The sequence below is a fragment of the Falco naumanni genome, chromosome 1 (genome assembly GCF_017639655.2).
Source record: "Falco naumanni isolate bFalNau1 chromosome 1, bFalNau1.pat, whole genome shotgun sequence".
Classification (NCBI taxonomy): domain Eukaryota; kingdom Metazoa; phylum Chordata; class Aves; order Falconiformes; family Falconidae; genus Falco; species Falco naumanni.
Window position 1 is genome coordinate 117,531,811 of NC_054054.1, and position 23,997 is coordinate 117,555,807.

The following is a 23,997-nucleotide window of genomic DNA, read 5'->3' on the forward strand; positions in this document are numbered from 1 at the left end:
TGTGACCCACGGGCAGGACCTGGCATGGAGCCGTGTTGAACCACCTACAATTGGCCTTGGCCCATCAGTCCAGGCTGCCCAGACCCCCCTGCAGAGCCTCCTGCCCTCTGGCACATCAACACTCCCCTCCAGCTTGGTCTCATCTGCAAACTGACTGAGGGTGCACTCGATCCCCTTGTCCAGGTCATCAATAAAGATATTAAATATAACTGGCGCCAACATTCTTGTCCTACTTTGTACCTACCGAACTCTACACTTCTGGGGCATTTTTGTGCTACTTCTCATGTATGGTCTGAACTTTGTTCACCAAATGCTATAACAACCAACCTGAAGGCTGCTGAAAGGTGTTTAGAGATAAGGGATGCTGAGGGCACACAGTTTAAGTAAAGCAGATACCTTGATTCCTCCCCAAGAGTGATTAGACAGGAACTCCACAGGGCTCGTGACTCCAGTCTGTGCTGGGTACCTCAGTAGGAAATCCAGTTCTACTGCGTTGATTTCTTTATTCATCAGAAGTATCTGCGATTCCAAACAAGCAAGATATCCTTGAGTAGCCAGGATACAGAGCAGCAATATACTCTAGCAGATTAATTATTCAACTCATGTAGCTGCCAAATGTGTGGCTAAAAAGTAGTTAGTGCCACATGTTGGAGGGGGGTGATGAAACATACCATGAAAGTGCTTTGGGTCTCCCTAAAAGAAGACCAGGAACGAGTATGGAGATTGGCAACACAAGAGGACCAAAATTTGGGAAAACTCTGTAGCAAGGGCTGTGATCCAGGTTCATAGAGAGCACAGTGAGAAGTCCCTGCCAGCAGAGACTCAGGCTGCAGGGTGTGCTGCAGGTCCCAGTGCTTGGTGTCTGCAGCCAGAGAACAGAGAACTGTCTTGAGAGGAACCAGAGCATGCATCCCTAGGGCATGCTGCCAAGGTCTTATCCCTCTCTCACTGTCTGGTTCAATTTAGAAATTAAGTTAAAACATACTGACAGCATTTTGAAAAACAAACTAACAAAACAAAAACAAACAAACAAAAAACCCCGTTCTGGTACATGCATCAAGAGAATAAGCAGGTCCCTGAGGTCTCAAACACTGGAGAGCACCTGGGCCATTCAGCTCCTACCAATGTTTTTACCACCAACGGCGGCTTTTGGGAATACCTGGAGTAAGGCCACCAAAGCAATGTTCGAGGTAATTCTGGAAAGCCATGCGTGCTCATGAGCCCAGCTGGAGCCACTGCTCCAAGTGCACTGCCAGACTTCTGAAATCTCAGAGATAAACTCCAAAACCATGAACACCAATTGTGGGTGGAAAAAGAACAGTGCTGGAGTGGTGAATGTGTCATTTACTTGTCACAGATCCTAGACTGTATCTCACGATTGCCTCCTAGCAATGGCATCTGAAGTGTGCCTGGCATCTCTGCCACCAACGGTGGCAACGAGGCACCCAGTTCAAGAGCCAACTGCTTCTTTAAATGGCATTACACTGCGCCTCGTCACTCAGCTGCCTCCACACACCAAAACTGCAGATGCTGGTTTTCCAGACAGCTTAAAGTGACCCATTAAGTATTTTTAGTGCTTAGTGTAGTTAGGAGAACAACATGTGCTACTTAAATACTTTATTCAGAGATCTATATTAGAAAATGCAGGTAATCTTTGGGTCAGAATTAAAGCCGATGTTGAAAAATATGAGCTGACTTTTTACGCGCATTTTACTAACAGAATATATTGTTAGAGTGCATATTTTACATATGTAGATATAGGTGTGCATATATATATATATATATATACTTACTTTCCCTTTTAGACATACTGTTTTGTTACGTAGAATTAAAAAAATCATGGCAGTCACTGGATCAAGGTTAACTAGACCTGCACAGTGTTCCAGCCGTTCAAACTTGGTTCGTATCTGTATTCTACATGTCAGGGCATTTTCATGGTCATTCACTGCACAAACTTATTAACAACTTCGCAACATCATGCCAAGCACTGTTTGTTGATTGAACTGGATTTCAGCACAGGGATATACAAAGGTCTCCTTCCTCAGATCATAGACTGAAAATTATACTAACACACTAGACAAAACCCAGCAGTTACGTAGCAAGCATTTCTTTTCGGTAAAAGCAATAAGCCTTCAAGACCAGCTTGCTTTATCCTTTTTCTTCGGTTCTGCAAGCAGGTATTACTCTCTCAACCAACCATTTGTCAGCATAATGCAAATCAAACACAGCATCTGTGACTGTTATCAGCAAGAGAGGCAGAGAGGAAAATCAGTTCCCCAGCCTTTGTATTTGCTGCTCTGATGCTGAAGGCCACAGCTGTGACAGTTCGAGCTTTCCCTGTGTGCCAATATCTTTGCCTGTAACATAAATCATTGAATGCAAATGGCATGGAATGGTGGTGTTTACCTGGAAGGTAACTTGAGCGGTGTAGGTCAATTTATCACACTCGAACAGCCCCCGGGCTGTGTACTGGAAGACGGAGAAGGTAATGCTGTCGATGAGGTTCAGCACACGCACCGCCAGGCTCTCGGCCGGGGCTGCCCTCTCAACAGCTTTCTGGAACACGATTCTGAACGCCTAGGTGGGGAGACACAGGACACTGGTATTTCTAGATGCTCTTTGCACGCTCCTGGGTATCACCTGAATTGTTGCAATTAAATGAAGCCAGTTCAGATACTGTGTCTCTAAGGTCACAGACAAAGCATGTCCAAAGCATCCTCAAAGCATCCTCAGAGCATCCCCACCTGCCCAGCAGTGTGGCCCACCAGCTCCAGGAGACAGGGGAACACATCTGGAGACCAGACCCTGTACCTTTTCTTTAGCTGCTTTTTCGGGAGCATGCAGGCAGGCAGTGATGACATTCCCTGTGACACTGCGCTCTCCCGGGCTTGACAAAGTAGCGCAGAGACTGCATTAAGACACAGTGCATATAAGAAACATGTCTCTGGCCAAATGTGTTCTCATGTGGGGATTACACAGTCCACTTTCTCTGCAAATGTTAAACCAAAAGATAGTGGCATTCCCAGAGGAAAGCATACTTCCCATTTGCCATATATTTCAACTTAGAAAAAAGCAACTCCCCCAAATACAAGGAAAAGTCCCATAAGTATTTCACTGCCTGGATTCAGCAAAGGACAAGCTGAGAAGGGCAGGTAGGACTTCATCTTAATCAGTCAGTAAAGTCTCCTTGGGGATAGGTGAATGTATCAAGAATGATGCTCATATATAAGGCTACTAAGGATTCTTGTAACATTTCTGGTCTAAATGAGAGAAGACAAAACACTTCCAAGGCTGTCCAAAGAAAACCCATTAGCAAATTATCAAATGCAACTGCAAAAAGAAAAAGAAAAAAAATTGCCTAAGTCTTGATTAGCAATGCAAAGGCTCTGTATACTGGGACCCAGCTAATAGGAAATAACCAGGCCAACACAAATTAATAGCACTAACTGGATGAGGCACGACTGTGTTGGCAGCATTATTTTTAGGGTTCTGCAAAGGAAAAGCAATGCCTCAACAAATTAAAGTAACAATGATACCTACTGCATTATTAAATAATTGCAGAATGCATTTTCCCTCTTAACATTTCTTTAAATTGTGTTAAAACACGCTGCAGAGTAGCATATAAATCTTGTTTGCTCTAATTTATAATGGGCTTCTAGCTGTGTGGTAAGTATTTTAAAATCATCTCTGTGCATCTTTACACAATGTTTTATGATCTGCCATCAGAATTTATTAGATAAAAACATTTCACCCAATAATTTTCTGTGTATTTATACACATTACTAATGTTAACTGGAAAACATAAAACAAACAAAAAACAGAAGATGAAGATTAAAGGTGAAACCTCAGAAACTCCTGTATCTATTATGTATGTGTAAGGAATGAATCTTTCAGAGGGCACCCTTGCACAAAAGATATTCCGTACGTTTTCTGGGCAAAATTACTTCAACATACGAGTCACAGATACCAAAAAGAAAAACTTATTTGTGGATGAGGCTCAAAATGTTGTATTCTCTTCTCAATTACTTTTTCCAGGTCACTTGTCAAGTTAAGAAATTGTTTGGAAGAAGTTCTAGACTAGGATGCCATCTCATTTAACCCTCCACCCCCTCGCCCCCCCCCCCCCCCCCCCCCAAAAAAAAAATCTTTCTCCTGTGATAAAAAAAGGTCTATCCATTTATTAAATCCAGAACTCTGATAAATACCCGAAAGGCCCGTGGGTTTCTACTGGCCAGACCTGCTGGGAGCGCCCTGCCAAGGCATGGTCTGCGCTCCCAGACTTACTGCAGCAGGTAGGTCCTTAGAAACCACGCAGGGACCAAGACTTCCCCTGTGCCTTGGGCAGCACCTGCATGTCAGACTGTGTCTTTACATGAGACTTCAACTGCTTAGGAAGGAGCCAAGCGAAAGAAAGCAAAGCTAACGTAAGCCCGTCTAACCCGATCCCACCCAACCACCTGCGGTGGGTTGGCTGGCAAATCCAGAGCCAAGCAGGGACCCCGGCCCACACTCAGCTCAACGCAGGGACCTTTCCATCTGGCCACCCCTCACGGGGTCATCATGGCAGGTGCTGCTGAAACACTGCTCCTTCCACCGCAGCAGTGAAGACCATGCCTGACTCAGCATTTGCAGTGAATTCTGGACAAAAATCTTCCCCAATGAGTGCTAAACACCATTAAAACACAAGTTAAGAGTAATGTATCTTAAGCAGATGCACAAAGGAATATATTATGGGAAACTTTTCCATATAACCAAATCAGCAGAATGGTTTAGGTTAGATGGTCTTTTGTGTTTGGGAGCTCAAACATCCCCAAGAGGCTCAGGATGATGGCTCTGAACCTCAGTTAGGGAAAGAAGCAGCGGCACCACCTTCCACAGCCCCTGGGGACAGCACCTTCAGAGAGAACTGGTACATGGGGTGGATGGCGTGGAGGTCGTTCATGGTGAAGTACAGCAGAGAGGCCCGTGCGGCGGCAGGTCGGTAGTGCTCTCTGGCCTCGTTGAGCTTGGTTTCTGTCACCTTGGACTCCTGGACCTGGGAGGAAAACACAGAACAAAATTACCGTGAAAGCATTTTGATGAATTGGGTCTGCAGCCCAGGGGAGGGTTGGCATCTGCCACAAAGACCAAGCAACGGGCAACCCCCATGCGACCGCTGCAGGGAGCAGCCCCCACCCTCCGACCCACGGTGCAGCCGGGCTTGAGACACCCACCCCCAGCATTCCCCTTCCTACGGCACATTCTCCATTGAACTGCATTTACCACCCTGCTGCCCAGTTCTCTCTTTTCCTGAGCCCCCTCCAGGCTTCTCACTAGGGTCCCTGCTCTTTAGTCACTGGAATTGGGTTTCTCATCAATGAGTTTCTCCTGCTAATTGCCCCCCACCTGTGCAGGTCATTAATAACACAGGGCTGCACAGACTTGGTGCTGCTCCTGAGGCAGCTTCCCCCAAGGCTGAGAACTGCTAATTTATAAGGCTATTTGCTGCCTTTCCTCACCAGCGTTTAACACATCCTACCTTGCTGGCCCAGTGTCTGCGTAGGTGCTGTGATGGACATGGTGAGAATCCTTTTGGCAGATACTTCACCCCATTATCGTCTCAGTTCTGTTCATTCTTTCATTCCCCTTCAGCAGCATAAAAGGACACCCTCGAGCCTCCCAGGGAGTAGTTTAGGCTCTGGCTATGTACAGTCGTAACTCGCAACTCAGCCACCTGCTGCCGAGGCAGTGCTGAGCCAGCTAGCTCAGTAAACCACGCAGCAGGGATGTGGCAGAAAAGGGCTCAGCACATGTTGTACAAACCACCAGGGCAGGGCACAGCCTGCACCAAAACACACACCACTGGGTCTCCCTCTGTGTGATCTGAGCTGGTGTGAGCATGTCTGGCTGGGGCGCATCGGACCTTCCCAATGAAGCACAGACTGAGCTTGTGTGCTGTTGTGTACAACCAACACACTGGGATCTGTGGGATAAGCCTGTTTGTACATCCCGATGAGCAGTGATGGACTCCAATATCAGAGTGCTCCAAAGAGCAGCTTCAACGTCTGCTGCAAAAACAAGCATCCGCATGGGCCACGCATCACCTGTCTCCGTTAAATGAGTCCCCCTTATGGCAGCAAACATGTCTCTCCACTGACTATAAAGGGAGCCCAGAGTCTAGGTTAGACCTAGACAACTAACTTTTAGCTACCGCAGCCCCCATACAATTAATAAATCTAGTAAAATCAAAGCCAGAAGTGGGGAAGTCAGTTGCTTTCCATAAATAAAGCAGGGAGAATTTCCATAGGAAGGAAAATGTTGGCTGAACACTTTCCTTTAGGGAGACAGATCAAGAACAGAGTAAAGGTTGACTGGAGAAGACCACCTCTAATGGGGCCCTGAGGCAGCTTTCCATGTGGTACCAAACTCATAACAACCAGGTACAAACTCCAAAATTCATCTCTGCTGCCACAAAGCTGGCAGTGACCAGTTTTACCACCACAACTTGTTTAGAAATTGGAGCACTTCAAGGTGAAGATGCAAAGCTTGTGAGGTCAAAACATCCCTTCAACATCCCCTTTGAGGGTTCAAGCAAGCCCTCCTCAAAGACATGCATGCATCTGCTGTACCATGAACAGCTAGCAGAAATATTTTCCATTTTTAATACGGGGAACACTTCATTCCTTGCTGGGGCTACAGCACTGGGAAGTGAAAGGCAGCTCCATCCTGGCCCCAGCACATGGTTAACTTACCCAGGCAACGTGGGCCAGTGGGCTGGAGGTTGCCAAGTGTGGGCTGTGAGGATGGGAGGACCTGGGAGGGAAGCTGTTGAGGATGGCCATACAGGAATCCTATCACAATCCTGGTACCACAAACACTTCTCAGGTTCCCTCAGTGGCAGGGGAAAACCACTGTGGATTTAACTAACCCCAGCCAGGCAGCAAGGTGATCTGGGTGGGTGGCGATGCTGACACTGCACAGTTAATACAAACGCTGATTTATACTCTCAGAAATGGAAGGGTATGAAATATGCAAGTTCTTGCAGATTTACCCAAGATCGCAAACTCAACAGATTCCAGTCCCCTGTCAGTACTAAAATCCAACTTAATTGAGGAAGTGTGATGTATTCAGGATTATGCTGGAGCAGTTTAAAGCTGCCTTGATACACTGTGTAAATTTTATTGTCTTTACATCAGGCACTGACGTTTTCTCTTTGTCTTAAATAGGCCATTTAACATACAAAAGCACCAAAGAACTAAATGGCCTGAAGCTGCCCAGAATGGAGAGCACTTCAATTTATACCACTTGCTACTCTCTACTTAGCAAAAGGGGCAGAGATGGGCAGAGTAAAGTTACATGCCACCCAGAAATGTTTGAAGATAACATCGCACACATGCTTTTTTCTAGGCTATCACTGTCTTTGTACCTTCTCTTCAATTTCTGCAGCTGTCTGTTTAGTGATCTCCAAGTTCTCCACCAACGCTGTGTCTCCCAGGAAGTTCCCAGATGCTGATGACAGCCGACAGAGCAAGTTGTCCTCTAACGTTTTCAAGGTGATTTTGAATCCATTCTGTTGCTTTGTGAGATCTGACTGCAAATAACAAATTCAGAAAGCTTTAGCCACAAAACACGCAGTAGAGTAAGGATTAACCACCTTCACATGGGAACAGGCTTCTAACTGACAGTTGCTATAGTCCAATATTGCTTACTCCTGCTCTCTGTGACTCCTGGGCATGGGCAGAGCTCTGAGGATGACTCCATATCCAACAAGCCATCAACTCAGAGAAACCCTGAAGAGCACAGCAAGTAGCAGGAGAACCAAGCCCTTTCACTAGAAATGTATTAAAATTCTTCGAATTAATTAGGAGGAAAAGGCCTTCATGCCCTATCTCAAACATATATCCTGCATCTCTTTGTTAGAAGTATTTATTTACTGGGCTCAAGTCAGCCTGGATAGTCCTTGCTGCTTCTCACCCCTCCTGGTGAACCTCTGCATTTGATTCTACACACCAACACCAGTCACAGCAATGAGGACCACGGGCTTACAACCTGATGGCAAAAACCTCAGCAAGGTCACTTGGGTCCAGAGATGAGCACGGTGCGTGTCTGAGCTGAGGGCAAAGTCACAGCCTCACTTCATTGCTGCTCCCATTTGTATTCTGGCCTCTAGATCTCACTGGGACCAGTGGCTTCCAGTGCTAGAAGCTGTACCTGCAAGGACAAAGTCCCCCTGCCAAAGGATCTGCGGACTCAGCACAAAGACAGCCAAGCAGATACGGACCAGTAACAACCATCCCTCCTCAAGGACAGACCTTCTGAATTATACCTATAAATATACACACTTCCAATTTCTGTGAAATGCCCCCTCCATTCTCCCCAAACATTTGTTCCATTTCCCCTCTGTTCCACAGAAATACCAGTCATTAATGCTATTCGTGGTGGAAAAAACAACTCATCTGTCTCCTTTCTGAAACAATCCTCCAGAATAGGCTTTCTCCCATCAAAAGTGATTGCCCTATTCTAAGTGTTTGCTCAAGGAAATGGCATCTTTCCTGGATTTCAGGTGTATTATGTTATTCCAGTATGTGGTCCTACTGTGAACACCTATTTTTAGCATTATCACAGAAAACATCCTGTGGGAAAGCTGTGCATCTGATTTGGATGCTGCTAAGATATAAGCCTGTGGACTATTCTCTACGTAAATTATGTCAATCATGAACGCTCTGGTAGTAGAACACTACTGTGTGAAACACAGTTTAAAATCCTCAGACTGCATTTCAATGACACAACCAAGAAATTCAAGTAATTTGCAAAAGAGCATATTACAGCCCTGCAAAAATAGCCAGCCCCAAGGATTAGCAGACACTGTGCACATGGAATTGAGACAAGGCTACGGCGACTGGCACACAGCAGATTCAGTGTCATAAGCCAAATGATTTAATGCTCCAAAGACAGTTGTTGGAAAACATACCCACACATTCCAACTACCTACTGGGTCTGGAAGAGCCCCAGAAATGAGAAATGTGACCCGACCTCTTTCAATCCCACAACACACAAGGGAGCCAGTTTGTTCTGTTGTCAGAGGTTTTTAAGTAGATGAACTCTTTCATTAATAAGTCATCTTTCAATATTTGGCCTGAAATTTCATATACTTGCTGCACACACATTCATTCCATGTTAACATCAACCCAAGCGTTCAGCAGAATGTGCACCGAAGCATGCCTTTTATTGGTATTTCAGTTATAAACGGCTGTTTTTAAAGGCCTGTTCTGTAGGCATTACACACAGGAGTTTGCCCATGGTGGTAAATATTTTACAAGTCTTGAAACAGAAAACTAACATGGCTAATTTTGTGCGTTCCTGTCATTCAAGCATAGCATGCCTTGAAAAATGACATTTTGCAAGCTATTATTCCAGACCGTGGACTGTAAGCCCTAGAGTTATTAATGAGGACGTGTGGTTTTAGCTCCAACAGCTTGTAATCACCACACAATTTCTGAAGCGCACCCTTAGAAGTGCGCACAATGCTGTATTCCCAAACAGTCTGCATCTGTTGCAGCTTTATCATGCTATTGTTTTCAGCAGTAGCAAGGTCATAATTTCTTATTTCTGCAGTGGAGCTCATTATCTGTTATTTCACAGCTGATATATAACGGCACTACTTCTGGGAAACAGGTTACTCCGAGAGCCTTCAAAATTTCGTTCCATGAAAAAAAACCAAAACCAACTTCACCAGAGCTACAGGCCACTTTTGCAGGAGTCACTACCAAGCCCTTCCTAGCTCAGCCACAGTAGCCACCTTCCTCTCCTTGTCCTTTCTGCTGGTTTTATTATTTTAACAGCACAAACCAGTTGAAAAAAAAACCCAACACTGTGTTTTCAGCCCACTCCTGCAGTACATCATCTTTCCTGAAGATGCACTTCAGCCCTGCCCATCACAGGCTAAATGTGCAGGGACCTTCACACACACCTTACCTACCACATCAGCAAGGCAGGACTCCAAGTCATGGCTTAACTGCCTATAGCTTGGGACACGGCTGCCAAAATGTTCTTTCTAAGGCTGTTCTCAGCACTGAACAGATAATGAATTTGAGGCAAATGCCATTTGAGACATATCAGTGCAACCAGCAAAGTGTAGTGAAGGTGGGAGGTACTCGAAACCAGCCCTGGTAAGACGATGTGGACCACAGGCAGGACCACCAGCACTCGGACCACTGCCATCCTTGCAAAGGGAAACTGCAAATGAGACTAATTAAAGGCCAGAGGGTTTGTACTGACCTGAAAGGGAAGGTCTCAGGACTTGGCTTTGCTTGCCTTGGTGTAAACTGGTTTCAGCTTCTCCTCGCTGTGATTGTCTCACAGCCAGGTCACCCCTGCCTTAACCTGTTTTAGCCTGGCTTAAACGTAGAGTCAGAGCAAGTAGCTATTCTGGACAGATTGATCTGTCCCTAGCACCAAAATACAGTAGAGTGCAAATGTGGTCTTAGACCCTGAACACCTTTGTAGTAGCAGTGCAAACCTGTGAATCAGATAAAGAAAGTTTCAAAGATAAGAAGGAACAGAAAGTCTAAGTAACTAGAAATCAATGAAGGAAAAGATTATGGAAACAGACTGTGTTGAGAAAACGAAAAATATTAGTGTTATCATAATTGGATTAATAATAGCTGTTTGGTTAATTTTCATTAGGTTATTAACAATAAATTCTGGGCTCCTCATATAAGATGTGCTCCATCTTTGCTCCTAACAAGATTTTGAGCTCAGTAACTATTGTGGAGTACTGTAGGAGTCACCTCCACCTGCCCTCAAGCCAGAGCCCTACACCTTCCCCAGACACCAAACACCTGACCTTTTTGTCCCAGGGAAGAGAGGCTGGATTAAAACACCCTTAGGGAAGTGGCCTCTCCTTTGGGGAATCCAAAGACTCAAATCTGTTTTCAAGGAGCTCCCTCCAGCTATCGAACAGCCTAGTGGCTTTTTTCACATCAGTAAGTAGAGCGGGGGCAGAAGGTACTGAGCCCGTGGCCAATGCTCATCTGCAGGGGTCGGTGCACCGGCAGGCACTGCCAGCCCTCCTCACCGTGTCTGGAGATACAAGTCTTTGCTCTTATGCCAGCAGGGAAGAGACTTTGACTGACCGTTCCACATCCAGCAGAACATCTTGAACACCAGGCTGGTTTTCTCCTCCCTGACACCTGCTGGGGCAGCAGGACTGTAGCAGGAGGGAAGTAGATGAGAGGGCGAAGACAGTTAGTGAGCCCTGGTGTTATCTTGCTGCAGTGATACAGAGAAAAAGGTCTTAAATAGTCTTAAAGGAAAGGAAAATTACATCCCACACCAATTTGTACCTGCTTAGTGCTTTCTGAAGTGAGACTACAGCCCCACAGCAGGGGCATAGCTGGCACCTGGGAGGCATTTCCCTGGTCCCAGGCTCAGCCTCCTTCTTCCAGAACATGCACGCCCTGAAGACACTGGGACTTCAAAAGATGCAATCCCTAATTCACATCATTTTCACTGTTTTCTAATACCCAGTTGTTTTGAAGCATGGGAGGGAAGCACTGCTGATCCTGAGTTATGAAATTTTAAGAGCATAATTGTGGATTTGTTGACTGCACATGATATTGAATTTGTCTTTCTTATCGTGACAGCAACCACTAACAGCGATGCTGCCGAGGCTACGAGGAACAGTCCTCACCATCACGGCAGTTAATGACATCGCTGTGCTAATTGCGGCCCCCCCAGCAGCCTCCAGCACAGATCAGCAAAGGCAAGCAGCGGCTGCAGCGCTCGCAGCCCCGTGCTGAGCGTGTGCGAGGGGTGCCTGACCAAGAGCCTTTGGGTCTTCCACTGTCCCAGCGAGATAACTGTGGCTTACACATTAAATCAGTTCATTATGTATTTTTGATGCCATCTTTTGGCTCGTTAGCACATGAGCCTGGTTAAAACTAAATGCATCATTAAGGCTGCACAGCTAACGTACTTTAGAACCTCATTAAATGAAAAGATTATGACAAAACTGGCCTGGCATGTGCAGTAAATTTATTCCCACTCTCAGTAAATATTTAGTATTATCCATATTTGTTACATTGTTAAATGTGCCATTAGAACAAAGGACTCTCTTTTAAAAATTATCTTGAAACTGAAACCACAGTTATTAAAAGAGAGAGAGAACATTTCGGCCTGTTACAATCAAGTGGGAGGAAGAACTAGAACAGAAAAATGTCATTACCAGCCTCACAATATTTACAGTGGGAATCCTATACCATAAATGCCTAAAATTAAGCAATATTAATCCTACCTCTAAAGTTAAATCTGTGAAGTCCAGAAAAAAACGGATATAATGAGAATATCAGTTTCCATTTCCAAGAGAGGTAGGAAAGGAGAGAGATTCTTGCCCAAATTTTTGAAGAAAAAACTTGGAATGGCAGTTTAAGTGTTCCAAAAATATCAAGAAAACAGAAGGCTGAAGAAAAAAAATCCTTAATGTTTGTCATTCGAGGGAAATCTCCTGATTGCACGATTAGCTCAGCGATCTCTGCAACCTTGCAAGTGAAATGCTATTTATTTGGAATTACAATAGTAGGGTTTTTATTATTATTAATGTTTTTATTATTATCTATGCTCGTTCCCAGTGTAAACTCCCAGCTACTGACCTTAAGCTCTTCCAAGTCTGGCCTCTCCATGTTGACCACCGCCGCCAGCAGCTGCTCCTCCAGGCCGTCCCGTGTGACGGTGAAGTTGATGAGGGTGCACTGCGCCTGCAGCTCAGGCTGGAAATGGGGGTTTGCCAGCTTGGTGTGGAGGATGAGACGGAAAGCAGGGTTGAAGTCACACTCCTTGTCCCCGATCTTAATGTACCTGAAATCAGAGCAAAAGGGGCATGAGTGCATCTCTTCCACAAGGTTTCACCCAGAGACAAATGGTTCTATCAGTCAATGGCACCTGCCAGCGTGGGACTTTGCACTCTTCACACAGAAATCACTATTAAAGCACAAAGTACTTAAAATCAGACAGGCCTGAGTCACTCCTGATTTAGAAGAAAAACCCCAGACCATTGGCTCTGAATTTTGGATCCTGTTGGAGGAGGCTCACAGCTTCCAGCAGCAGGACAGCCAGTTCAACCATGAACCCTCCTTGGTTTTTACAGAGGTTTTATTCTACCTAAATCTGGAGTTACATGGAGGAAAAGCCTCTCAGCGTGGAGATTTTAATTAGCCACAGCTAGAATCGTCGACTCTGTTGGCTCAGATCAGGCCAGCTCTGTGGTCACACTGAGCTCAAGCAGTGAAGCCAGATGAGGAGAGCGGCTGGCTGCCGTTCCTGGGAGGTAACATCACTCAGGGATGCCCAGCCTCCTCCTGTTCTGCAATTCTGGCACCAAGTCTAAAATTTAAACAGAGACCGCAGGAATCAACATGCTCTGAGTCCAGGTTTAACAAAGCCCATGGGAGCCAGAGGAAAGGAGAAACTGGAAACGCTTTCAGGGATGCAGTTGGAGGGTTACAGGAGCAGCGCTGTTATCGCCAGAGTTTGAATGCACTTTGCAGTCAAACAGCTGCTCACAAGGTGTCCTCTCAGCCACCTCGACTGCTTTTCCAGCTGTGCAACCGAGGCAGAGAGAAATCACACAGCACACGCAGCTCACAGCAGCGCCCAGAAACACTGCTGAGAGCCCTGACTTCAAAAAACCTCGCTCTGGGACCACCAGCATCTATCTGTGGGGTCTGGGAAGACATGAAACCCACGGACTTTTGGTTTGATTTACGACTTATTTACCCTTTCTTAGGAAACATGGGATCTTACAGGGAGTTTTAAGAGCAGAGACATTATTGTCCCAAAAGGCAGTGACTCAGTTTTTCACTCAAGGGTCCCACCACCTCTGCTGTACCCTCATCTTCACCTTGAAAAATGTCAGTCCCCTTCACTGGGACCATCACTGCCTCTGAAATGATCCTTCCCCTCCGTCCTGCAGCTGAGCCCACAGCCATTCACCCTTTGCACACTGTTTTCCCCTGCAAACTTGCCAGACAGCTTGCCTTTCCCTGCAGTTTGCATTACCCGAGGATATTTTAGGCAAGTAAAGAAATGATCCTTGAAGAGCTGAAGGAATGTGAAAGGCTGAGCTTAACAGGCTTTCTATTATTTACTGCCCAAAGCCAAGAGCAGGGCTGCACGGCGAGGCATGGCCACGGGCTCAGAGGTCAGCCCACGCGGGCTCCTCTCGGCAGCGGAGCTCCTTAAAAGCCCAAGTGACATCCATCCTTCTGAAGGCAGACGACTTCAGTCTGCAAAAGCAAGCGAAACATCAAAAGAGTCCCTGAATCAAGTTTGGCGCTGAGCATGAGGTTTTGATTATTGCCGTTATTCAAGCACACGCTAAAAATGTGCTTATTTTACATTGCACACAGAAAGGGGGAAGAAGTGAACTCCCTGGCTGCCCTTCTCGCTGCCCTCCTCTCGGCTGGAGGGTGACCAGAAGCTGCCACGGAGAACCTAACCTCATTAAGAAACACTTATATATTCTTAATGCTTAAACCTGTAGCTGTATGCCGTGTTTGCTAAAATTCAAAGTAGCTATTTTGGTAGTAATTCAGTGGCAGGACAGCCAGTTACAGACACTAAGGTCACTATACAAAAGGAAAATTACAGGTCTGTCTTTTACATGAGGTTTCAATGACACTGTCCAACAAAACGAAAAATCTGGGTTTATTTCAAAGCCATCCTATGACTGAATCACCTGTGATTGCCTGATTTAAAATGCCCTCGCTTCTGAGGGCAGGATGTCAGCACTGCTGCATACGAACACCCACCGCCTGAGGTCAGGAACAGAAGCACAACACCCAAACAACCCTTTCAGACCTGCCGTTAAACCTCCCCGAAGCTCACCTTCCTTTCTTGATGGTTTCACGTCCCAATAATGGCCCCAAAACTGGATCCACAGATTCCTCCAGGTTTTCAATCAAAACCAGTTCTCCTGCAGCCAGGGCTCGTTCCATCGTGTCCAGGTACCTGTAGGAAACAGCACTGGTACCCAGTACAGCAAGGCTGGGTGTGACAGGGACGGAGGGGTGCTCCACACTGCGATGGCAGCTACATGCACATGCCAGCAGAGAGGGAAAGAGGAGTAAGATGGTGCCAACACATGATGCACAAAGTGGCATGGGCAGAGCCTTGGTTGGCTAGCAAAGAGAAATTAAGTCTTGGACTCTGAAGGTCAGACAAAAACAACGCTGTCATCTTTGCCAAGAAAACAGCATGGGCATCAGTGAACAAAGATGGGACAGCTTAGAGTTATTTGTAGCAAATACTTTGTTTCCCCCAAAATCTGCTGGTGGAGTTAATCTTGCGTAAAAGCAAGGCCAAAGAGCAGGTTTCAGCTCTGGCTTGCCCAGGGTTTAGGGTCGCGTGAAGGACAGCCGCTTTCCTCACGAGGGAACTGGACCCCTTTGCCCAGTGCCGAACTGTGAAACAGGGATGCTCTGCATTAGGAAGAGCAAGGTCAAGTGCTTGTGCTCTCTCCTTCAGGGCTGCTCTACACTTCACATAACTTACCTCTCTGCAAAGAGGTGAGAAGGGCCCTGGGCAGGTGGTGAGGATGCTCCAGGCACTGTTAACCCCATCACTGTTGCATTGCATCACTCCAGCTAACCCTGCTTGCTAAAATGTAGGTTTCTCATCTAAGCTAGAGAGTTTGGGACCCCAAGAGGTGGTAGATATACCTCAGACAGGAGTTCAGAGTAACATTTAGGCCCAACTTAAAGGGGCTGACACAATGCAAACCCCATCCCTGATCTGCAGCCCCTATTTTTCTTGAGTCCAACGATTTTTTTATACAAAGAAACAGTCAGAGAGAATGACAGCAGCTGACCCCAAAGCGGCTCAAATGATCCTGGGGTGTGGGTTTAAACCTCATAAAGCAGCGTCATTTCCCAGATGATGAAACACTCCCTTATTTGCTGAACGATGCTTTTAGACAAAGCCCTGAGGTGTCACAGCAGCACACTGAGCTCCACTCAGAGCCTGCCAGCCTGATGTGGGGCCAGGGAGGGAGGGGGGAAAGGAGATGCTGTGTTTGCACAGCAAGCTGTAATGGCAGCATGTGAATGCTACAGGTCTGCTCCTCTTGTTCCATCCCAGAGGTCTGTATTTAGGTGCCTCCTCTTGGATCCTTACTTTTCCACAGATTGCTTTGAATAACTGCAAGGCATGGTGACCATGTTGGTCAGGAAGCAGGATTTTGCTCTAATGAAAAACGAGCTGTATTTTCATCCCACATGAGATCAAATCTATTAACTTCTTGTTACCGTCTATGAGGAAAGCAGAGGAGCCACCAGCAAAACAATGTGGGCAACCCCAAGACATCTCCAAATCTACATGAATTTGCAAGCATCAACCTTGGACCACTCTCACCTGTTGCCAATGTTTTGCTCTGGATTAAAAATTAAAAAAATAAATATCTCAGCACTCATATCCAAACAGGGATTTAGCTCTGGTGCTCCATCCCAGCTGTGACTCCTCTCTGTTGGGTAGAAATGGGTGCAAACTGAGATAGCAGAAGAGCAGACTGTGTGCTGACCAGAGAGATAAGAGCCAGGAGTGGCAAAGCCTTCCCATAAGAGATTTGGCCAGATCGATGCCGAGGTGCTGCAATGAGAGCCTCCATGCTGGTGCCCGCATGGCAGCGGGGTTTGCCCACCTGGTCTGCAGGGTATGGTGACCCTCATGGCAGCTTCACCTTCCACACCCAGGCCCCCTCTCTTCTTCCAAGGCGTGGGAAGCCCTACTCGCCCTCCTGGGTGAAACCAAGTCAGGACATAACACAGAAGACGAGCTTGATGGAGGATGCTCAGCCTCCAGTACACAGCTCTCTCCTTTCTCAGTTTCAGAGGAGTTTCTATGGTAACTGAGCCAAGCACTAAACAGACCCTCTATTTAATGAGAAGTCCCTATCATTTTGCTAATGAATAAGCAGCTGATGCACAAATACATTTGAGGGTTTTCCTCAATATAATTGGCTCAGATGGCTGCAGTTAAATGTACGCTGTTCACCAAATACCACAGGCAGACAACTGTTAAAAGGTATTATTACGTGATAAGGTTGATGTTTACCCCTTCTGCCCAATCCGGATCACTCTGAGGTCTTCACCATACTTTGTTTTGATCCATTTGATACCCTGCAGCTGGGGGTCCACCATGAGGGGCCAGCGCTCACAGTTGGTGAGGATGGTGGCATTTTCAGTGGACATCCGATCAGCTGGCAGGCCCTCGTTCTGCCAAGCCGCGACATCAGCATCATCTGTCAGCATGGTCAGAGGATCGAGGGATGGAGTTATGGGGATTGGCACCTGGGAAGAAAGGAGAAATCCTTCCTAATGTGTCGATAAAAAGCAGCGAGTGTGACTTGCAATGTATTCCAGAGATAAGCAAGGAAAATACTTGAAGAAAGGAAAGTTAGCTTAATTAAAAACTGCTAAGTCATATTTATCAGTGGCTTCCCGTTCTACAGGATAGTTTTGATCCGGTTTTAAGTGTTTCCCAATCCTGTTGTGAATGAACACAAATTACGCAAGCAACCCAAAAATTCTTGCCTGCAATGCACTAAGCACCCCGAAGGGCCACAGCCCAGCCGAGCAGGCTCAGATCACACGCTGCCCTGTACAAGCTCACTGAGACAACAGCTTGGAAGAATGTAATTAACACCCTCGTAAGCCTGCTGGTGTGTTGCAAAACAGCATTAGCCGTTCCAGAAACACTTCTCTGACATGGGAGGCCATTTCTGGGTGTGACAACCAGCAAGTTATCTGTGCCAGATACCTGAGCAGAATGGGCTTTCGATTCTCCATTAGAAATACAGACACTTCCTTGAAATGTCTAACAACAGTCAGGTCACTTTCGGAACAATATTCCCTTCTTTAAATAAATTTTTGGCTAAGCATTAAGGAATGCAGAATGAAATTTTTCCTTTCTCATCCTAAGAAACTTGCTGGTTTTCTCAGCTTTTTGACCTGGGCATCACTGCTCCGTTGTGAGTGTATTTAAAAGCTTCTTGCTGTTTCACCAGGATTTATAACATATCCAGTTACTGTACTGATGTGCACAAGCTCAATCCTGCAGGAGACTGAGCACTTGCATTTACTGATGCATGAGAGGACCTGTTAAAAATCAGTGAAATATTAAACAAGTTTGAAGCATGATGGTCTCCATCTGGTCCAAACAGCAAGACATGGGTAAAACCAGCTGAGAGGCCTGGCCAGCATGAACAGAGCTTGTGTTCAGCATGAGGAACCATCTGGAGTTTTTCCAAGCCTACTACAGGGCTGGCAGTGAGCTCTGCCGGCTCCAAACAATTCCTTCTCCATGGCCTCTCTCTCCTTCTTAAGCCATCCCTGTGCCTGGTTATAACAGCACAGCATCAGCACCAGGCTCCACATTTGGGTTGCTGCATCGAGGGTTTTCCTCTGTAGATGGAAGAAGCAGGTCCCTAGCACGGAGCAAGGACACCACAACGCCTTCCCCAGAGAGGAGTAACTCGAGTGGGACTATATCCTTCTCCTCAATCCATCTCAGCGGGGACACAGGGATACCCCTCATTTGTGGACATCAGAATTTACAGCCACGTTATTTTCAGTAACAGCAGCTTTTCAGAGAAATCGGGGCTTACTTTTAGCTGGTGCAAGTACGGCTTCCACATTCCATCCAGGAGGTCTTGACGGTATTTCTTTGTGAAGTAGCCCAGGTAGGAGATGAAGGCAGTGATCAGCAAGACATCTCCACACAAGGTGCTCTGCTGCTGCTTGAAGTCTTTCACAGCTTCAGCCCATCTCACGTTCTCAGAGGCGAGCCCGCCAACCTACAATTTCCCAAGTCAAATCGATAATTAGGGTGGTTCTTTAAATGATACCTCAGGACCTGGCGGTACCCATGTTCTTGACATCAATTGCCATTTGCTAAAGTTTAAAGCCTGGGGATGGGAAACATTCAAAGGCTGCTCCGCTACGCCCACTGCCCCATTCACTGAAAGACTGGCCCTGCAGTCAAATCTCAGCTGTCTGCTCCACAACTCCTCTAAAATCATGAAGGCAGGATCCATCACTTCCCCAGCAGGAATTCACATAAAGATATCTGCATAAGGATGTCTGAGGCAGCCCATCAGCTGTTAATTGCTTTAATGCCACAGATCACAGCTCCTTACAGCCTCTCTCACACAGAGCACTCCTCTCCAACAGCCACAACCTTCAGCTGTTCCACACAATTTATTACCCCAGGTAGATGGGATTTTGATCACAACTCCCTTGGGTCTACATTTTTCTTTTGCTTAAGGCTCTGTGCAGAAAACACTTCCTCAAAGACATTTTTCATGAGCTGCCAATGCACAAACAGTCCAACTAGAGGCTTACCAGCTTTGAAGAGGGGACAGCATCTCCTTGTGAAAGAAGGTATCTCTACATGCACAGACAACTTCTCTGAACATTGGTACTTTTCAGGGTACCACTGGTCCCTCGCTCCCTCCTGTGATTATAAAAGATACCCAGACACTTCCCACCCACCCCACCCCCCACCCGCGGCTTTTTCTTTTTTTAAAGAAAAAAGCTTCAGCTTGCTTTAACTGAGAAACACCCCTTGGAAATATCAATGGAATGTATTCTTCAAGGTTCACAAGCCAGAAAAACCCAAAACAGTTTTAAATTGGACTCATGGATTTGAGATCGAGAACGCCAAACTTCACAGTCAAATTCATAATCTCTCCTGTTGTCAAGGTGTTCTGGAAACATCTACCTAACGTACAGATGCCCCCGGCTCCCAGACCCCTGGTACCAGGGCCAGCCAGCACTTTCTAGCTTTCTTCTTCAGTATACAGTCCACAAGACCTTGGGGTTATTTCTCGTATTTCTCATTTTCCTTAAAAATTCCTCTATATCCTTCACTTTCACAAACCTCTTCAAAGAAGGGGTGCTGCAAACATGACTAACACGACACTGTGTCTTTCTTCCAGGCCACTGTTAAATGTTAGATAGGACCAGCTCTAACACCAACCCCTGTGAGAAGCCTTATGAACACCTTAAATAACTCGTTCCCCTAAACTGTGTTACTTTGCCACCTTAAACAGATATGCAGAACGCAGGTACCACCTTCAGATCCTCACTGAATTCCACCATCATGCATTCCAGCTTGGCCAAGCCCTATTTCTAGCAGACTTTTGCTGCCTTCTGAGGGTTAGGAATCACCTTCTCATTTCCAGCACAAATTTACTCCTGGCCGGTTTGTGCCATGGATTCTCACACAGACAGCTCTCCTTTCTCCCTCGTGTGCCTCCAGATGCTTTTGGAAACAGCCAGTACGTCATAGGGAATGGGCTCTGCTTGGCTAAGCCCAGGAGCTGATCTCCTTCCCTCAACCACACAGCCCCAGCACCAGGACCAGCCTTGCAGGCCAGACCCGAGCTGTCCCCTGGCCCCTGGGCTGCTGGCACCAGCCTCGACAGGTGACTTGGGAGGCCAGGACAAACAAGCACCTGGTGACAGTTCCTGACATCATCCCCCAGCCTCCCACAACTGGAGGTTTAAGGACCTTCTGAAACAGAGCTTGTGTCTTTGTGCTTAAGAGCCACTGATGATTTTTTCCTTCCTGGGACTAAGCTGTCGTGGATAGCAAACCCACCCCTGGGCACCTGCAGGCCTTCTGTAAAAAAATTACAGCCTCTGATGCACTGCCTGAACTTTTCAATTGCTAAAACCTGTTTGCACAGTGGAAAAACAGCAAACAATTGTGCTCACGTCACCTTCTCCATACCACTCACGATTTCAAGCCCTTAATACCTCATCTGCTGTCTCCTTCGGAGGTTGAAGAGCTTTAGCCTACTCAATAATTCCTCACACAGAAGAAGCCTTTTGATTGTCCTTGCAATCTTTATCCTTACCGCATGATGTAATCTTTATTATCCGGTTTCTTTTTGTTGTTACTTTCTCTGCACCATTTCCCATTCCACTATTTCCTTTGAGGTACGGCAGAGGGGGCGGAGGTACAGCTGCACATTCGAGATTTATTTAGCATGTATTTATATAGTAAGATTGTGATTTTTCTATGGTTTTCTTCTCTCTTCTTTTCCTAACAAACCCTAACATTCAATTCCAGCTTGGGTTTGTTGAGGTTTTTCTTTGCCTCTGGGAGCACAGAGCTCACATACTCACAGAACTCAACCCCATCAGTTCATTCCCGAATGATAATAACTAGCTCAGCATCACTTACAGGGCATGTAAAGTAAAAACTAATTTTGCCAGTACGCATTGCTTTACATTTATCTACTTGGCATTTCATACCTGCACCACCCAGGAATTTACAGTTCCTTACAGACAGTCTCTATCTGTTCTTTAATTGTATTGCTGGGAAACTCTGTGACATGCTTACACACCATCTAATCCAGATCATTCTGATGAACGCAAGAACTAATAGACACCTGCAAAACCAGCTCTGATGACCTTTCTGCCTTGATAAATCTGCCCCTTTGAACCAGTGAAAACTGCCTCCTGGGCAGCCTGGCTCCTTCCAGGAGCAGAAACAGAGGCTGCGGGTTTTCTTTGCCCTGGTCAACCTCAGATCTGTCCCCAAACCACTCCAGCTGAGTGACTCCTTCATGAAGATCAACCACCACCCTACTGACAAAGCTGCAGAGGTCTCCCCAGTGCCTTTTGCTGATCTCGGCCTGTGCTGATTTTCTCTTCGCCTCACTAGAAAGCCTGCTTTTGGTATGACTGGGACCACATCTGCCTTTCTTAAGGCCACACAACACGTAGGACAAAGCCTGAATATATAGATTCAAACAATCCTCACCGGTTGCTGGTGATGTGTTCCTGCTTTAGAGACAATCTGCTATAAATCCATAGTGCCTGCTTCTTGCATTACTGAATTTCATCCTGTTCCTGTGGTTCCCCTATCCAGACCATCCAGTTATTTCAATTACAGTCATGCTCCTCTTTATCTGTGGGAATTCCCATTTTTATGTTCTCAGTCTTATAGGTCTGCCTTATGTATACCCACATACATTCAAGCAGAGCCATCTGACAGCTGGGAAATATCAAGGATCAGGCACAGCATGTGGAATACCTGCCCTGTTCCTCCTCTGTTCTGGGCATTTGCTGGAGTGCAGCAGAAGCTGGACAGACCCACGTCCCAGCCCCCATATCTGTTCTTATGCAATCCTACTTGTTGAAAAAAAAGCAAAACACTGCTTTTAAGTTACCAGTTACTTGTAAGGATCGTAATCATAAATGATCCTTAATCTCAACTCCAGTAACAGTGCACAGATGTCCAATTCCTCCACCTTTCCTTCGTAGTCTTTACAGATGAAGTACCTTGAAATCTTCCCTCCAGCCTCCTTGGGGTCAATTCTCACTGCTCTCGTAGCCTCTAAGACCAAGTCATCTTTATTGCTTTGATTTTTCTAATACTTGTAGAATGTCTACATACCCCTAATTAATTTCTTGAGGTTATTTTTTTTTATCCATTTAGATCTTAGAGGTCTTTATTTCTCCTTTGCTTGGGTCACACGTTACCGCCAGTTTTAGTACCTTAAAGAAATCCCAGGTCCCACCTCAGATCACAGAAGTCATTGGAATTCTTTTTATTTAGCAAGTAGCAAACTAAAAGCCATCTCATTTGATTACCTTTACCGCTTTGATAATGAGGGATGGTGAACAATCATTCCCTATTCACCTTCTGCATACCATTCATGATTTTATAGGCTTCTGTCACACCCACCCCTCCTACACGGTCTCTCTTCCAAAATGAAGAGTTCTAATCTATTGCCTCTCTTCACATATGGAAGCCATTAAATACTTTTTTGTAGCATTTCTAGGTCACCTACAGCATTCTGAGATGGGGTAACCTGACTGTGTTCAGCACGTGAGACGTAGGCACCAACAGATCTGATACAATGACTGTTTAACTTCTGTTTCCTGATTTTTTTCCTAACAATTACTAATATCCAATTTGCCTTTCTTCCTCCAGTCAAGTACCACGCTGCTGTTTCTGAAAACTCTCTGTAACAACTCCAAGAGCTCTTCTGTGCATGGTAATAGTGCAATTAGGACCTATCAATGTAAACGCATGATTACAGTTAGTTTTCCCTGTATGCATTATTTTGCATTTGTCATCACTAAATTTCATCTGCCACATTAGCACATATCCACTCCCAAATACCACCCATCAGCCAGCCTCCTTTTTCTGGTGCACAAATCCCTAGATATTCCCTTGTCCCTGTCCCTTGTATCCTGGAGCATCTTTCTTAAGTCATCCAAAGGCACTGTAAAACTTTGGCTTCCCTTCATCCCCTCGGTTCATTTTTTCCATCCAAGCAATGCTATCTGTGCTCAGTTAGGTGTATTCATCATACAACCTCAAATGTGTTAATTTCAAAGTCTGGGAACTTATTTCTACCCACAGCCACACAGATGACAGATCTTGGATGTCAAATAAATTGCACATCAGTAAGGGCTGTCAAGATCTATTCCTAGATCAAAGCCAGAGATGACACAGGAGATGGTGTGCATTGCACAGGAGTCAGTTAGGATGCAAGTAGTTCCTTGCATACACTGTAAAAGTGATCCAATTTTGACAGCAGTACTAGCAAGCTGTGTGCTTTCTAACCAGGCCTTTAAAAACAGCTAGTGGAGCTGGCACTGACATGACTTGCTTCTGTCTGTGTTTGCAGCTGCCTGTGCTCGCTGCTCCCTCAGCTCTGATGCCTGGTGGGAACTTCAAGGAACCCAACGGAGTCTCAGTCACATTGTTCCCAGGCCACGGGGTGGGCAGGAGATGTAACCAACATGGCCTGGGATGCAGCATCCTTGCTCCTCCAGCATTTCTCTCTGTCTTATGGAAGGTATGATAAGATTTCACCTCTAAATAGGAACTCCTCTAAGCGAACGGATTGTCTGCTAAACCACAATACAAATGCTGTAGCTCATACCCCAGCCGCAGGCAGAGCGCGCCGACTGCACAGGGACAGAGTGCTTCTCTCCTCCT

The 23,997-nt window shown here is 46.0% G+C and overlaps 1 protein-coding gene across 1 annotated transcript in view; it reads right to left on the reverse strand.

The window, feature by feature from the left end:
• Positions 1-23,997, reverse strand: part of DNAH9 (dynein axonemal heavy chain 9) — a 188,722-nt gene that overhangs the window by 58,030 nt on the left and 106,695 nt on the right. The window contains exons 52-59 of the mRNA XM_040588011.1: positions 18,638-18,826; positions 17,086-17,321; positions 14,863-14,985; positions 12,630-12,834; positions 7,406-7,570; positions 4,895-5,035; positions 2,407-2,577; positions 397-519 (exon numbers count right to left, since the gene is read on the reverse strand). Coding sequence (XP_040443945.1) covers positions 397-519; positions 2,407-2,577; positions 4,895-5,035; positions 7,406-7,570; positions 12,630-12,834; positions 14,863-14,985; positions 17,086-17,321; positions 18,638-18,826 — 1,353 coding nt within the window. The remainder of the gene's footprint in view (positions 1-396; positions 520-2,406; positions 2,578-4,894; positions 5,036-7,405; positions 7,571-12,629; positions 12,835-14,862; positions 14,986-17,085; positions 17,322-18,637; positions 18,827-23,997) is intronic.